The sequence below is a fragment of the Onychostruthus taczanowskii genome, unplaced genomic scaffold, assembly GCF_017590055.1.
Source record: "Onychostruthus taczanowskii isolate IOZ18803 unplaced genomic scaffold, ASM1759005v1 scaffold11, whole genome shotgun sequence".
Lineage (NCBI taxonomy): Eukaryota > Metazoa > Chordata > Aves > Passeriformes > Passeridae > Onychostruthus > Onychostruthus taczanowskii.
This window is the reverse complement of record NW_024497629.1, coordinates 3913584-3929138: the sequence shown is the minus strand read 5'-3', so window position 1 is coordinate 3929138 and position 15555 is coordinate 3913584. Positions and strand designations below refer to the sequence as shown.

Sequence of the window (15555 nt, the reverse complement as noted above, 5' to 3'; positions counted from 1 at the left end):
AATCATCTCAAGGATCATGAGAGACCACAGTGGGTATGAGGGAAAGACAAATGATTTTAAAAAAAACAGCTGTACATGTCCAGAAAAATGCATTCTGTGACAAGTGAATGAAATACAATTTGGACATCTCAGGCATTCCCCCCACAATTTCTCATTTCACTGAGCACCAGTCACAGGCAAGCACTGGTCCAAAAGCCAGCCAACACTGTTCCTGTGCACTTCCCATCCCAAATGAACTGACATTCTCCACAGCCTTTCTCTGTTCTACTCTGAGACATTTTTCTCTCAATAAGCTTTTTAGTGGTATAACAGTGGCCTTGTTTTATCTTCACTGACTTTTGGGAACCACCTTTTCATTACTGTTGATATCTCTGGGTGGACCTTCAGCTACAGATGAAACAGGCCAATTGTACACTAAATTTGGAGTGCATCTGGTTTTAATCATGGATGAAAAAATGTTTAGGCAGATGCATTCCAAGTTTAGTGCACAACATTCTGTACTGCAAAATCAAAGTGTTTTGAAAATATCTTAGGGAATACCATGTTGCAAAACTCCACTGTTCACTGTGCTCATAACTTCTTTTTATGGGAAGACAGGGAGAAAAGAGAAGAGAAAGGCAGAAGACAGAGAGGAAGAAAAGTCTTCCTTAGGTCATCCTAACAGAGAAGAGTCCCCCTCTGCTAATGGAAAACCAGACACTACTCTTGGAATACAAAATACTCACATGCCTCAGTCCAGCTCCACCCTTCGCTTCCTTCACCTCCATTTTCTTCTTCTTCCGTCGTGTTTTGCTTTCAGGTCCAGAAAGACAGAAACGAATGCCTGCTTTGCCTTTTGGCAAATCCTGAAAGCATCAGAGATTTTGTAAAAGGAGTCATGGGACAGCTAGTTTTGTTTTTTTCAGGAAAACTGATTACCTCCAGGAGTGTGTGCTGACAATGTACAAGTGGGGCTGTCTCTCTGGATAGGGTGCACACCTCAGCTTAACACATATCTTTGCAAAAAGCTCAGCCTGCTCTTCCCACTGCTGCCCGAAGGGAACATTTCCCTGGGTTTCTAGAAAGCATTTAAACAACAAAACTTGTGCTTCTACTTCTCCACCCAAGATACCACTGTATCACTGTCACCAAACCCTCTTATCAGCAGACTTACATAAATATGTCCTGGCTGCCCGAGATGCTGTGAAGGCTGTGTCAGCTCTGGACTCCAAACCTCTTTTAAGGTCTGGGTATTTGAGAAGGTCAGCAGCAGTAGGGTGCAAACACCCAAGGTTTGCTGCTTAGGACAGTGATACCAGGGGGATGATGAACTCCCAGAACCAGCCAGCTCCTCCCAGCCCATCTCATGCCTCCTGCAAGTGCATTCCCCAGCTCCAGCTATCTCAGACAGCTGAGGCAGGGACCATGCCAAGCACTTCATCCCAGCATGAGAAAACCCCCACAACTGAAGGAGCCTGGCTCCAGGGCTGGACTGGTGACCCAAGTGTGGATGAGACTGACCCCAGTGGACCAGGTCTCCCTTGGCCATCAACAGCACTGCCTCACCTTCTTCTCATCCCTCGTCTGTTGCTCCTCATCTCCAGTCCAGTTTCCCCACTCCTCTGTGGGAGCCTTCCAGTCAGAGTCCAGGTCAATCACTGAAGGGTCACCTATCAGCATACAAATGAGTTATGTTCAAATCCATACTACTTCCCAGCCTCACATGAATAGCACAAATGCTGCAAAAATACCTGACGTCTTCTTGCTTGCTCATGTGATATTTGGATGTGCATGTATGCATGTCTTAAATGTGTTAAAACATTTACAAATTTATTTTAAAAATGTATTAAGACATATACATTGACTGCCAATTGACAATTAGTGACAGCACTCTTCAGGACAGGAGAAAAATTAAAGAAGGGCAGAAAAGCACATACAAAACCAAAAGCCCTTCCAGCCTGCACTTCAAGAAAACAAGCTTTACAAAACTAATAGCGTGGCTTGTCAAGTATTTCCTTTTAATTTTATTAAGAAGGATTGAGACATATCCCGAAACACTGGCAGACACAGCAGGCTCTTCCATTCACTACAACACACCATCCTCTGGGCAATTATTCACATGGAAGAATAATATTAACAAAGGATTTGTACATTCATTATTGCTCTCGTTGGTGTTCTCTTCCTTACAGAAAATAGAACCAAGTACGTTCTCAACTTCATCTTCCTTTTCTATTTTCTTTTCTTGAATGTAAGCCAGAAAAGCAGCATCCCAGCACTGATTTCAAACCTCCTTAAGATACAACTCTAAACAGGCATGAAATAGAACACCTACCCTGCAGCAATTCTGATAAATATCATGGGAAATGGGCAAAAAACTTTTCAAAATCTTTTAGGTTTCTCTATCTTTCAGCATCTGGTACCTTTGAAAATCTGGCTGCAAGCCCTCAGCTGCCTCTCCACAAAGCACTGGCAAACTATCCTCAGTCAAGAAGGCAAAACAGACCAGTTTAATTCCTTCACCCAAACTGAATGAGGTGCAAAAAAGCAGATAAATCAGCACAAGATGCTGAAAGGACTACTTGATTATATTTTAACAATTTGAATGTAACAATCTTAAGTCTTATCCTAACAGGAAGAACGACTTTAAAAACACAATATATGTTTGAAAACATTATATAATAATAACTCTTAGCTGATTACTTCTCTTTAAAAAAAAAAAAAATAAATCCCAAGTGGGATGGAAAAACTTCTACTTGAAGCAGGGCCAAAACCAAAAGCATGCTGGGAATGATAAAAGAAAACTGTTTCCAAAAAGTTGCTCTGACCAGTTTGCTGCCAAATGTTATAAACATGATTATAAACATTGTTCAAGCTTCTCAGTTTAAAATCCATGCCCTCTATATAGACAAAATGTCTTTCCTTCTTCAAAAGGGAAAGGAACAACTAATTTTGAATGCATTCCCCCATAAAATTCCATTCCAAAACAGAATTCAGCCTCCTGAGCTGCAAGGCAGCAGCTCTGCGGATGGATGTTCTCGTGGGTGTGCAAGCAAAACAGACCATAACTTAACACATGGAAAGCCACAACTGTTGTTTTCACCTTTTTAACTTCTGATATCTCAAAAAGTGCATTTATATATATATACTTCTATACATTAAAATAGTTTTGATGGCAAACTGCCTGCAATGGGCTTACATTAATGCCTCACCCTTGTCCATGTGGGCACGAAACTTTGCCAGACAGTTGTGACTCTGCTTCATCTCAGAATTACTCCTCCCAAAGTATTGTGTCCTAGGGGTGTTTAAAATCAACTCAGGCTAAAATTAAGGGCAATATAAGATTCTTTACAATTTGCTGGATTTGATGGGGAAATCGGATTAAATGTACTTATCCCAAAGCTCTGATTAAATGTACTTATCCCAAAGTTCTGACTTAAAATCTCTTCTGTTGTGTAGCATTTTTCTCTTCAGTGACATCTCCCACAGTGTCTTCAAACTTTGAATACTCTCTAGTATTTTTAAATCTGATTCTCCTTGGGTCATCAATTATCTCCCAGGCTAAAACTGATCAGTAATTTCTGTGAACACAAACACTAAAAGGAATGTGCCGTGCAGCAGCAGCATGTCCCCCTGCTCCCCGTGTGGGTTGAGCCCTGACAGAGGTGATATCTCTCTCAGCACCAACACAGACCAATGTCTTGGCAATTCCTGCTGGTCATTTTTACAAAAGCAATGCTGTTAAATGTAATTTTCCAGTTAAGTTCTTGCTTGCAACCCACCACAGTCCTCCAGCAAACTCCACCCAGACAAAGCCGTACTTTTCTGTTGGCAGCAAGCATTTGCAGAGTGCATTTCAAGGCCAAGGTGGTTTCTATGTACCCCATGCAATGAAAACACTTTTAGATCCTGAAAGGCACAACACTGAAGGTGTCTTCAGAAATCAGGGAGGCTGCCAGCACCTCTGCAGGCAGAAAGTCCATCCCAGCACCAACCACCTGAACGCCTTTGGTCTCCACTCTCTCTCCTGTGTAAGGAGGAATGGACAGGGGGTGGATGGCTGTGCCCTGGGGGGTGTTGGGGAGCAGGCAAACAAGGCCTCACAGCAGCAGGATCTGGTCAAAAGGGACAGTCAGCAACTTCTCTGTGCCTGCTGATAGATAGGGTGGAGTACAGTACTGTACAGGCTGAACCTAATTATCTGGCCTGGAAAATGAAACTGGAAAGTAATGCAGCAAAACAGTCTGTGTCACCAAGAAGGGGATTAAAAATTTTCTAATTCAGAGTTGTACATTTGGGTTCTAATCTACCAGCATCCCTCTTGAATGCTGCCACAAAATTTGGGCAGCAGAAACGTAAGGGAGGTTCATCTGGCAGGGCAAACCCCTTGTAGGCTGCATATTGTCTGTCCATGGCACTGAGCTTTTCTGTGGCTGCTGCAGAAAACCCATCCCTTTGCAAAGTGCAGTTTACTGCCCTGAACATAGTCCTAACCCAAATTCTTGCCAAGACATCACTTGTAGATTAAGTGTAATACATTCAGTTGAAATGGGTAGATAATTTCCAGTCTAAAGCTTGAATTTCTGTGTTACAGGTCAATAGCTGGGTGGAAGAATCCCTTATTTGGTGCCTTCCTTCAGCATAATTCAGGAGAGGCAAAATATCAAATAAACCCCAGACTGAAAACTTCTTTTAGTGGAGAAAAAGCTACTGATTCCCATAAAACAAAGGAATTACAATTGATTGGAACAGAAGGAAGGTTGGGAATCAGGAGACGGGGAACTTTTCTTAAGGTTGTGGGGAAAATTTGCTTTGGCAATCAAGAAGGATTAATTGGGAGGATGCCAAGACACAGATAAAAAGTGACTCTCATGGTCATGAGCTGTTACATTTGCAAAGCAGAATGTGGATTTTCTGAGATTGCACTGCGCTGTTGCCAAAGCACAGGTCCGCTGCACTTGGAAGCAGATGCATGGGATAAAATTAGTATTGCCTTGCCTTGGAACCAGACACAAGTGCTCTGAAACAGCCCAGCCCGCACTGTGTGGGTTACATGTTTTGTAACAGCAAAACCAGCCACAGCTTGCGACGCATTCTGTGGGACAGCAGAGCTGAAGTACATAAGTGTCACCAAAGGAGCAGTGGCAGATGTGTGCCACAGGTACACAAAGGGAGTATTAGGAAGCACATGCAAGTAAAGCTTCCAAGGCAGAGGCAGGAGGATTGTTGTATTCCATTTTATTTAAATGGTATGCTCTGTCTCACCCCTCCGAAATGTATGGTACATTCTAAACCTGTGGTCCTGCCCTGAACCCTCCTGTACCTGTAATCCCATTGGCCCAAGTCTGATTCCGCGCCCACTTCAATTCCCCTCTTAAGCTGTGCTAGGGGATCAGTCTGGCTCTTAGCCTTTCCTCTCTCTCAGCCTCTTCCCCCCTCTTGCCCCTTCCCTCCCCTAGGCTCCCCCTCCCCCCCCCTTCTCCCCTTTTCCTCAGTAACCATGCTGTACCCAGGGTTGGGACCCCAAATAAACCTTCATCTGCTCAGCACCCTCAGAAGCCATGTGGAGTCTCCTTGCCTGCCTGCTGCTGCCAGCCAGCACACAGCCTAGGGGGCCCTCCGGGGACCTCCCCGGGGTGCCCCCACCTCAAAACGCACCGCAACAGAGGATCAAGAGCAACCCTGCAGAAGAAGCAAGAAAGGCACCTGGTGAAAACAGAGCACTTTCTAAGCTCAAAAATGAAGTGACTTATGTCAGGACTGGAAGAGGTTCAGCCCCCTTTGAAAGAAACTAATTCTTTGTGACAGGAATTAAAAGTATGCAAACACTAATGATGAGTAAGGAAAAAAGATGATGAGCAAAGCTTCCCACTTCGGGGCCCTCTTCCCTCATGGCCGAGTCCTGGCCACCTCAGCCTGCTGCTGGGACTGCTGGACTGCAGCCATCAGTGCTGACCCTCAGCTTCAGCTGAAGCCAAACAGGCTTCAACTCCAAGACACTGAATGCCCCCAGCTAACAAAGGCTTAGATTGCTAAGGACTAATTGTTTGAATATGCAGAGACAATGACTGATGACAGAATGAGAATTTCAGAATCAGTGAGGTTGGAAGTGGCCTCTGGAGATTTTCTAGTCCCACCTCATGTCTCTCAGAGGGCTCAGCTACATCAGGTTTCTCAGGAATGCAGCAAAGTTTTGAATATTTTGAAAGGTGGAAAGTCTGCAACCTCTCTGGGCAAACTGTTCTGCCTGACCACTCTCCCCCCAAAAAAAGCTTTTACTTATAGATAAATGGAAATTCACTTCTTACCCAATTGCCTGTTCCTCACTCTCCAGGCCATGACCCCATCAGGTGCTCATACACAGGCATGGCTGGACCTTCTCCAGTATATCCCTGACTGTCTTGTACTGGGGGGGCCCAGAAATGGACACAGGACTCCAGATACAACAATAATTGAGAATTAACCACCAGCAAGCATGTATCATTAATGAATGTCAACACAGGAGTGTGTTGTTTGGAAAGCAGCCTGATTGAGAGTCTTTGAAATATTCCAAAAGCAACTGTCCAGTGCCCTTTACCACGAACTCCCTCTCTCCCTCTGTGTATATATGCTTTCAGTTGTGCCAACACTTAAATCTCAAGCCTTTTGTAAGTGAGGGTGTTATTATTCTGGTACTTCACAAAGAGATAACCCGATGTGGAGCAGGGAGCAGGCCAAGGCAGCTCCACCAGCCAGGCCAGAGGCAGGAGTCCAGCATCCATCTCCCTCGGCTGTACTAGCCCAGCACAGAACAAAGAGACTCATTACATGTACTGCTCTGGATTTGATAAAATGACCCCAGGTCATATTTAGGCTATGAATGGCTTTTTTTTTTTTTAAGTTTCCAAGCCTGCAAGAGCTAACAGGCCATGTTTAACTGTCTAAGAGCACATTTTGCTTGCAGCACCAACCTTAATGCCAACCATTACCTCATCTAAATTCAGGGAATACATGTTCTCAATGCACCCCTCCCCTGCATCAATAGCAAGGATGATGATTCAAAGGATAAAAAATACCAGGACAAAAAAGCAAGCTGTAAGACAGACTGAATCCTCTAAACACTTCTGCTCTGATGTTTGCAGAAGCGAGCTCCTGAATTTGCTCCTGTCGTTCTACTCTCAGACAGATACGGAACTCCAAAAGCAGAGCTCTGCTTGGCTTTGCAAGTGCAGATCAAGCCCAGAGTGTGCCAAGTCTGACATGTGCTAAATGTAGTGCAAGGGAACGCTGCTGAAGAGCTGCCCACGCTGCCTCCCTCCATCCCGCGTGGGCGCGATGGGGCTCCAAACTTGTAAAGGGCCAAGCACCCTTTGCAGCAACACAGGGGTAAAGAAACACAGCACCAAGAGAAGGGAAGGCTCAGGGCTGGGGGTTTTGCTTTTGTTCTTTTTAAATAAAACTGTGTTATTTATAAAATCACGGCCAAAATGATGCATCTGCTGCAGAGCTTCAGTTACCGCTGGGCAGAGAAGCAAGACAACCACAATCTTTTCTCCTTAATGCATTCCACCCCTCTGGGTTCTCCTGCAGTTAAGCAATCAGAGCAGCTAGAGCACAAAGAGGTTTGTTCAGCTCATCAGCCATGATTCCTGCAAGAGCAAGGAAAGGCTTCCCAACAACAGGGGTATATATAAATACTTCACTCGATCCTGACCAAAAGGTCAAGCCAAAAGGTCATCTAATACCCACACTGTTCATGCCAAATTATTCCAGCCACTCAGGACCCATGCTTGTCTTTCTTTTAAAACTAAAAACACATTCATTACCAATCATAAAAAGACTGAAATCCTGACTGCCACAATGCACTGGAACTGTATTCTGCATCTGGGTTCAGGGCATTTCCAAGGAAATTTAAAATTTTGGCAAAGGTACACGGAGCTTGAAAAGCACCCTGTCCTCCCATGGCTCTCCCCCAGCCACCCCACTGAGCCCAGGCTGCAGCTGCCTGGAAAAGGCCACTCAGCTCCACCTTCCCACACAACCATGGGAGGGACGGAGGGAAACAATGCTTCAGTTATGAAAACCAAACACAGCTTTGAACTCGTTTCACAAATTCAGTAACCCGAGTTGACTGCTAACACATGGGGCTTTTTGAAACACAGAGCCCATCTCGCTGCCTCTGGCTCAGGAAGTCCCTGACCCGCTCTCTGCAGGGTGTGGGGAGGGATTACCCTGCGCTTGTCCTGTTCCTGAGCTTATCTGCCCGCAGCTGAGAGCGGGGCACTGCTGGAGAGCCTGCAGACAGCCCCTGCAGCTGCTGCTGCTGCCCAGGAGCTCTAGTCACACTTTGCACCAGTATGTATGCACCAAAACAGACTGCACCTACTGCATTATTTGTTTTTCTTCAGAGGGAAAACATAAATAAAATGCACTTTCTTGCCCTTCTCAAGGGTTCCATGAGGACAACTGCTGCTGCCCTGACCAAGCTCACAGCAGCTCTGGGCACCTGCTCAAAACTAGACCCACATGGGATTTCTCCCTAAAGAGCAAATAACCCACATGGGAAGTGGACCCTGATGTCTGTGGCCTAGGGAATGGACTGAAGAGAGTTCCTGCATTGGTGCACTTGTCTGTCTACAGAAAAAGGGCAAAGAGACATACCCTGCCCCTGCCACGCATCATCTGCTGGGAGGAAAGTCGAGCTGCCATGCCAACAGCATCTGGAAGGACTGTCCTCAGATGATTTACTCTTCACGTTATCTGCACACAGGAAAGCATATTCTTAAAAAAATTAAACCAAAAAAAGCCCAAATCCCAAACCTAAAAGATAATCACATAGGTATATTCACATTATTAAAACCAATTAATCATGCCTCTGTCTGCTCGCTATGTCACTATGCCTGGATGTTATGTAATTTAAGCCACACATTAATCTGTGCTTCTCATCACTGTGGATTTATTAACAAAGGCTGGATGAGGACACTACGTGCACAAGTTATTAAAAACAACTCACTCAGGAGTGGCTACAATAACAACATTCAGAAAAGTAAACTTCTGGCACATCTCTGTTGGGGACCTAAGAAGGGAGCTGTAATTCCTGCAGAACAAAAGCCACATCCAGAGGATCCAACTCCAACTCCCACCACCTTCAATGAGGAGGCTTCTTCTGCTCAAGCTAACAGAAATCTGTAATTACCAGATTAATTGCTCCATGAAAGAGCACAGGTGAGAGAACTGCTGGAGGAAAAAGTTGCTTTGATGATTACTTTCAGTAACTAAAGCAACCAGTAGGATTCATGCCATCCTGAATGACTCCCCTCAGCCCTTTCTAAGGCCTGTACATAACAGATTAGGGTATTCTTCATATCGTTCATAAATCAAGGGTTTTTTCACATCTCTGACTTTTCCTTTCTTCCTTTCACCTAATGAACTCTGAGGTTTATGCAGTTGTGTATCAGTTTGGTTTTTTGCTGCATAAATGCAGATGTTAAAAAATATTTCTCCTGTTGAGTACTTACACATTAGAAACTGCTTGAATCCACTGACAAACTATTGGAAAACAGATGGTTAAATATGGCATGTGTTATATTAATTGCCTTATCTGGCTTTAGAAGCTGATTTCATCATTCTGGCTAGCATCACACACACTGTCTTGTGCACAGATATCTATATGTACCTATGCTTGTCTTTAGCATTTCTGATAGATTCAGAACCAGACTTTGCATTCATCATCCAGCTAAACTTTCAGTCAAATGTGAGTTCCTGGTGGGCAGGGAATGTATGAACCAGGGGAGTGTGCAGTCAATCAGTGAAGACTGACAGCTGCAAAAATGCAAAGTGAAAGCCAGAAACGAGACTTAAAGCAAAATAAGGAGATGTTCCATCCTTCTCAAGGCCTCGTAGGAAGAGGCTCAGGCAGGAAATCCCTCACTGTGCTGGATGAGAAGCTGCTGGCTAGGCAGCCCCTAACACAGCCTTTCCAAGCTACATATTCACTCCCTCCCTCGGTCTGAAATTCTCTCAATTTGTTGGTTATCAGAACACAACAGAAACCTTCTGTGTGAGTCAACCTAACAGAAAGAATCTGCAGGGGAGGCAGTATTTTTTTTAATTGATTCCAAGATGAGTACGCGAGTTTGGAAAGCACTCAATAAAAGGTTCTGATGTTGCTCCCTAAAACACTGTGTGCTGGATTGCAGATGCAAGCAAGCTCTGCAAGGCAGAGTGACTAATGAGATGTGGCTCCAGGGGAGAAGACCCATGTGTGATCAATGAGAGCCCTCTTCAGCCAAGCAGCTAGGAAAGTGATAGAAGAATTCAGATAGAAGTACAATGAGAGGCCACTCACCTAAATCCCTGGAGAGATCTGACAATGTCCCAAAGGTCACAGGGCAGGATTTTACATCTGCAATATCCCATGTTCCTGAATTTAAAATGCAAACAAAAAATAACCCAAAATCTGATGTCATGGTCACAGTTTCCACCTCATGCTCCCAAGCTTATTACAGGCCTTCCATGTTCTCTTCATTCCAAGCCTACATCCACTGCTGTTGCTGGACAAGCATCAGGCAAGGAGAAATCACCTTTATGGACAGAGAGAGTCCAGCCCCATCACCATGTACACCTCAGACTTTCAACATGCATGTCACACCATCATGGCACTTCTCTGGACTTAAAATTCCTCATTCATCTGAACTGATGCCCCCCCTCTTTATCCACTGCTGGCAAAGTTGTCATCATGTATTGGAATTTGGCCTTTTGAAAGCATTAGAGTAAAAATGGTACTAATGTCCTCCCCCATCAACCCTGTACTTTGCAAGAAAAGGACTCTAGCAGAGAAGGCAACTCACATGAGAGCAACCTAAGAGCACTTTCTGAATCATCAGAGTACTGGATTACTGCCACTGAAGGTGAGTCATCATGTGGCCTTATATACCATTCAGTTCAGCCACCATGCTCAGTTAATCACTGAGAATGTTGTCAAATCAAATGCTTTTGATTTAGGAATACCCTGCCTTTTCCTTTTTTGAAATATATTCCCTGCAGCCTAACTCTGACCATGTGTGAGCATCCTCAGAAGGCAAGACTTTGGTTGTAAAAGACACAAATAGTACCTGCGGGTAGAAAACAACTTGCACCCAGCAGGTAATCTGCAACACAAGGAATTCCTGCCATAAGGACCCCTCTTTTCACATTGCTGGGACATAAATGACACCTAGCAGGGTCCTAGGGGAGTGGGCAACACTGTGTGTGCAGGATGAACAGTCAGTGGGGCTGCATTCTGATGAGGACACAGCAATTTGTGAAGCTTCCCCTTGGCAATATTGGAATGTCAACACTCACCTACATTGGAGAAAACATCATCTTCTGACCTGGAGGGTGCCAATTCTTCCCGTAGGGCTCCTGAGCCCCTCAGCACAGTCCCACACTCTGCCTTGGCAAAGAAAGCACCTTTTCCACCACCACCAGTGTCCTCTGTGAGTGGCCACACTGCTCTCTTCTCGTCCCAGTCAAAGGCTGGCTCAGCCGCTGAGCTACCCAGAGATGCTCTGCTGGGGTCTTCTTGGGAATAAACATTACCACAGGATCATCATTATTTTTAATTACAACGAAGAGTTTGTTCAGGAGAGAAAGCAGAACAAAGGCTCATCTAAACCCATTGGACTATTTCCAACTGAAATTATTTACAGACATGGTGGCAGTGAAGGACAGCTCCTGGGATGGGAGACTGAAGTGGAAAACAGGAAGGCCAATGTGAGAAGAACGGTGCCACAGTGGCCTTGGGCATCCCTCCTGGAGAGGGGGCTCAAGGCCTCCAGAGTCCTGCTGGGGGCCCAGAGCAGTGAAGGGAGAGAAAGAGAACAGCTGGACCTCCAAGAAAAAAGAAAGCAAACCTCTTGGATGTTGGTCGTTCAAGGCTGCTAGAAAAATCAATGCAGGCAAATGAATGTTTAAAAAATGACAGTTATCTCCAACATTTTTGTTCCAAAGGACTCCTCAAGTTTCATGACTCCGGCCTTCAGAACAGCAAAGCATTTTCTGGAGCTCTGGTGAGGAGACCACTGCTGACTCCAACTCCACCTTCACATACCTTAATGGTGATGCTGCTGTTTCTCCCCTGCCAGGGAACAGCAGCCAGCACTCGGTAGGGTTAGGGCTTCTTCCTAGATCAGATCTCACTGTTCTGGAAATGCCCATGCCAGCATGATCACAGGGCTCAGCATTCTGCACAGCCCAGGCTGCAGGGCTGCACCAAAGACTTCTGGTGCTTCAAATGAGACTTGGTGAACTGAGCTCCCTTTCCTGGATCAGCAAAGCCCTTAACACCTGCATGACCTTAGGGTTGGTCCCTGTGGGGTTCTGCATGTGGAGCTGGCACCACTGATGACAACAGGTCAACTTACATGAAGAAAGACATATGGACCCATTCACTTTGCTGGAGAGAAAGCGGAGACCTCAGCACCTGCAGCCTTTAAAAACCCTTGATAGACCTAGAGTTAAAAATCTAAACTCTTGATATTTAACTCTATATAATCCAAATGATAAAGTAGTCCCAAGGTGTCTGTATATTTTTCTATTGAAATTTCCTGTTCCCTTACCCTTCAATTTTAATAGAGCACCTGAGAGCACTTTAAGAACCTTACTGCGACAGTGCACTAACTCACGCATATATCCAGCTACATCTCCTAATCCAGCTATATCTCTCCAATATCCAAACTCCTATCTTAGCTTCTAAATTACTCTAATATTATAAACCTAAAGTTTATTTTGATCATTTTATCACAGATAATGAAAATACTTCCAAATGTCTTAATTCCATTTTCTGCTTTCATATAGTGGTTATTATATATAACATGATTAGCAGAAATGTATATAGGCATGAGTGCACAGCAGACACCCTGAAATCCCCAGAGAAAAAGTGTGGAGTGAGCACAAAGTGTTATTTCATTTTATCTCATTACGATAAGAGTATATTCCTATTATAGTTCTTTAGTCTGGGCAATCCTGGACTAAAGAACCTGTTTGGAACCGAGAAAATGATTTGTGTTATTAAATGTCCATTATCAGAAAACTTCTATCAAGCCATACAAAAGGAACAAGCCCACGTGACACCAAGCCTTTAGCAGATCTATGATCTACCAGACAGCTGCTTTCAAAGCCCTGTGGGTAATGCTGTGTGCTCTGCTGCGTGTTTTAATGAGAGCATGAAGTAAAAGGCAAGCTCCCAAGTAAAAGCTCCCAAAGCTGTTTTTTCTTAAGTAAATAGCCTCAGAAAGTGCATGGATTCTGCTGCCAAATGTTGTATAGAGCAAACAGACGCTGGGCTGTGGGGAGGGGTAACAAGCCCAGCCAGATTAGGGGTGTAAATTGAGCCTGTACATTTACCTTTTTGTTTCAGCCTTTCCTTCCTTAAGTGTCTCTTTTCACGGCTGCTGATCTTCGTCTGCCAAACTCCTACAACAGAGAGCAAAGTTCATTTTTAAGCTATCAAACAACTGTCTTCATTGCCTTTACTGCTCAGCACCAAGGTAAATAGCCATCTGAAAGTTTCTGATGCTGGCTGTAAAAGAGGCATCAGATCTTGTGCAGCATGTCTCCTGTGTGCAGCCTTTGCTTCCTCCGCAGAGATGTGTTACATAAGAAATCCCTATCACAGACCTGTCTGTTCTCCTGACTCATGTAACTGCACATATTCTTCTGTCCCGTGTGTCAGCCTGATGTGACACCCATTCCCTTGGGGGAGATGCCACAGCAGAGCATCGGCCACCTTACATGTCTGACAGTGGGGAGAAGTTAATGTAAATCTTAACCATTAAATAAGGCTTTGTTTTACTGGGTTCCTCTATCCCCAAGACTTGTCCTACAGTGTGGACACCCTCTCCCACTCAGCTGGTTTACACACACATTCATTCACACCCGTGGGGCCACATCCTGTCTCCATCCATGCCCTCCATGACCCAAGAAGTCAGAGGAGGGGCTGGCAAAAATGGTTAATGAAGGAAAAAACACAGCCCCTGGAGCTGACCAAGACACTTCCTTTCTCTGAAGCATCCCTGAAGAACACATAGAAGCATTCCTGAAAAGCACATGACACAGTTCAGCTGGCTCATCCATTCAAAAAATTGCAGATCCATTTGCAGAAAGCCTCTGCTGTGTCCCCTCTCCCCCAGCAGTCTCACAGGCCCCAGGAAGGATTCTGGTCCAGCAGCAGCGAGGGCTTCTCCTGCTCTCAGCACCACACTAATCACATTGTAATCTTTTAAGCCCACAAAAGCTTAGAATTTGTTGTTTTCAGTGCAACCCTTGGTGGGGGGAGGCAGAGAGGGGCTCATGGGATGCAATGTATTTTCCAGTGAAATTCTAGCTGCCTGAGCTTTGCTGGCTTCTGCCAGATTTCTCTGCAGATCTGCTTGAAACAAAGGTCTTGGCCCTGCTCACAGGCGTGCTACAAGTTGGCTGTGAATTGCCCCAGCACCTTTACCAGCCTCAGTCATGGGCACAACAGTGCTGCTCCATCTGCGGATCAGCATGGCAGAGGCCACAGGATTAGGGGAAGGACCCTGCTGACCACTGGGCCTCTGAGCCCAGAGATCCTTCCTCACCTGCAGATTTGTCCTCCCTCTGTACACAGTCAGGACCTGGGGAGTGTGGCAGGAAAGCACATGACCCATGTCAGAGACTGAAATGTTGTGGTTTATGGCTTAAACATCTCTGGAAGGACTTTTGCCCCTTATAGGAAAAGTGCATAATGAAGCTGCACCACCAAAGCCCTGATGGGCCTCCTGACTGAAACCCCAAACTGTGAGTTAAACCCATAAGGCAACTTGAGATAAGGAGAGTGATACTCTTGTTCAAAGCATCTGGAAGAGCACCCACAGCCCAGCCCAGCACCTGCTCAAGGTGGAGGCCACAGCCCCAGGTTTATCAGTGCCAAGCTCACACAGACCCTGCTCCAAAATGGGGAGGAGGAAAGGTTCTGGGTGTGTGGCACAGCCTCTGGCCAGTGAGCGCCCACCCTCTGCTGTGCAGACCAGCTCAGCTGTGGGGCCCCTTCACCCCAGCAAAGCCACATCTAAGGGACATCCATGTGAGGGACAGCAGAGGGGGTGTCATGGCTCATCAAAGGAGCCCCCTCCTGACCCTGCACCACAGCACTGCACGTGATGCAGGAGATCCACAGTGCTGGAAGGGACAGTGTCAAACCTGCCCCCCTCAGGGGAGGCACATGGGCATTCCCACCTGCCCAAATGTACATTAATCCATGGGATTCTATACTTTAAGGCAGAGGACCCTCACCACCCCATGGAGGGGTGATACATTCCTAATCTTTGTCACTCTCCTGTTCCCCCACACACCTCTTTTTCCATTTTTTTTCTTTCTTTTATCTTTCTTTCTCTTTGCCTCTTTTACTATTAAATAAAATATATCAATTTTTTACATCAACATCTAAGCTCATTTGGTTTGAATCACATTTTTTGGGTATATTCAAATCTTTCAGCGTTCAATCCATTTTATTCAAAGAGAGTTAGTTCTCTTTACTCCTCTGTAATTAAACCATATCACAACAGCATCTGTCCACATAGTTACATGGAGGAAGGA

General features: G+C 45.2%; 1 protein-coding gene across 1 annotated transcript in view; it reads right to left on the bottom strand.

Annotated features, from left to right (window-relative positions):
• Positions 1-15555, bottom strand: part of LOC121344249 (protein LYRIC-like) — a 31237-nt gene that overhangs the window by 3306 nt on the left and 12376 nt on the right. The window contains exons 5-10 of the mRNA XM_041420037.1: positions 13342-13410; positions 11299-11517; positions 10304-10378; positions 8617-8715; positions 1546-1649; positions 726-845 (exon numbers count right to left, since the gene is read on the bottom strand). Coding sequence (XP_041275971.1) covers positions 726-845; positions 1546-1649; positions 8617-8715; positions 10304-10378; positions 11299-11517; positions 13342-13410 — 686 coding nt within the window. The remainder of the gene's footprint in view (positions 1-725; positions 846-1545; positions 1650-8616; positions 8716-10303; positions 10379-11298; positions 11518-13341; positions 13411-15555) is intronic.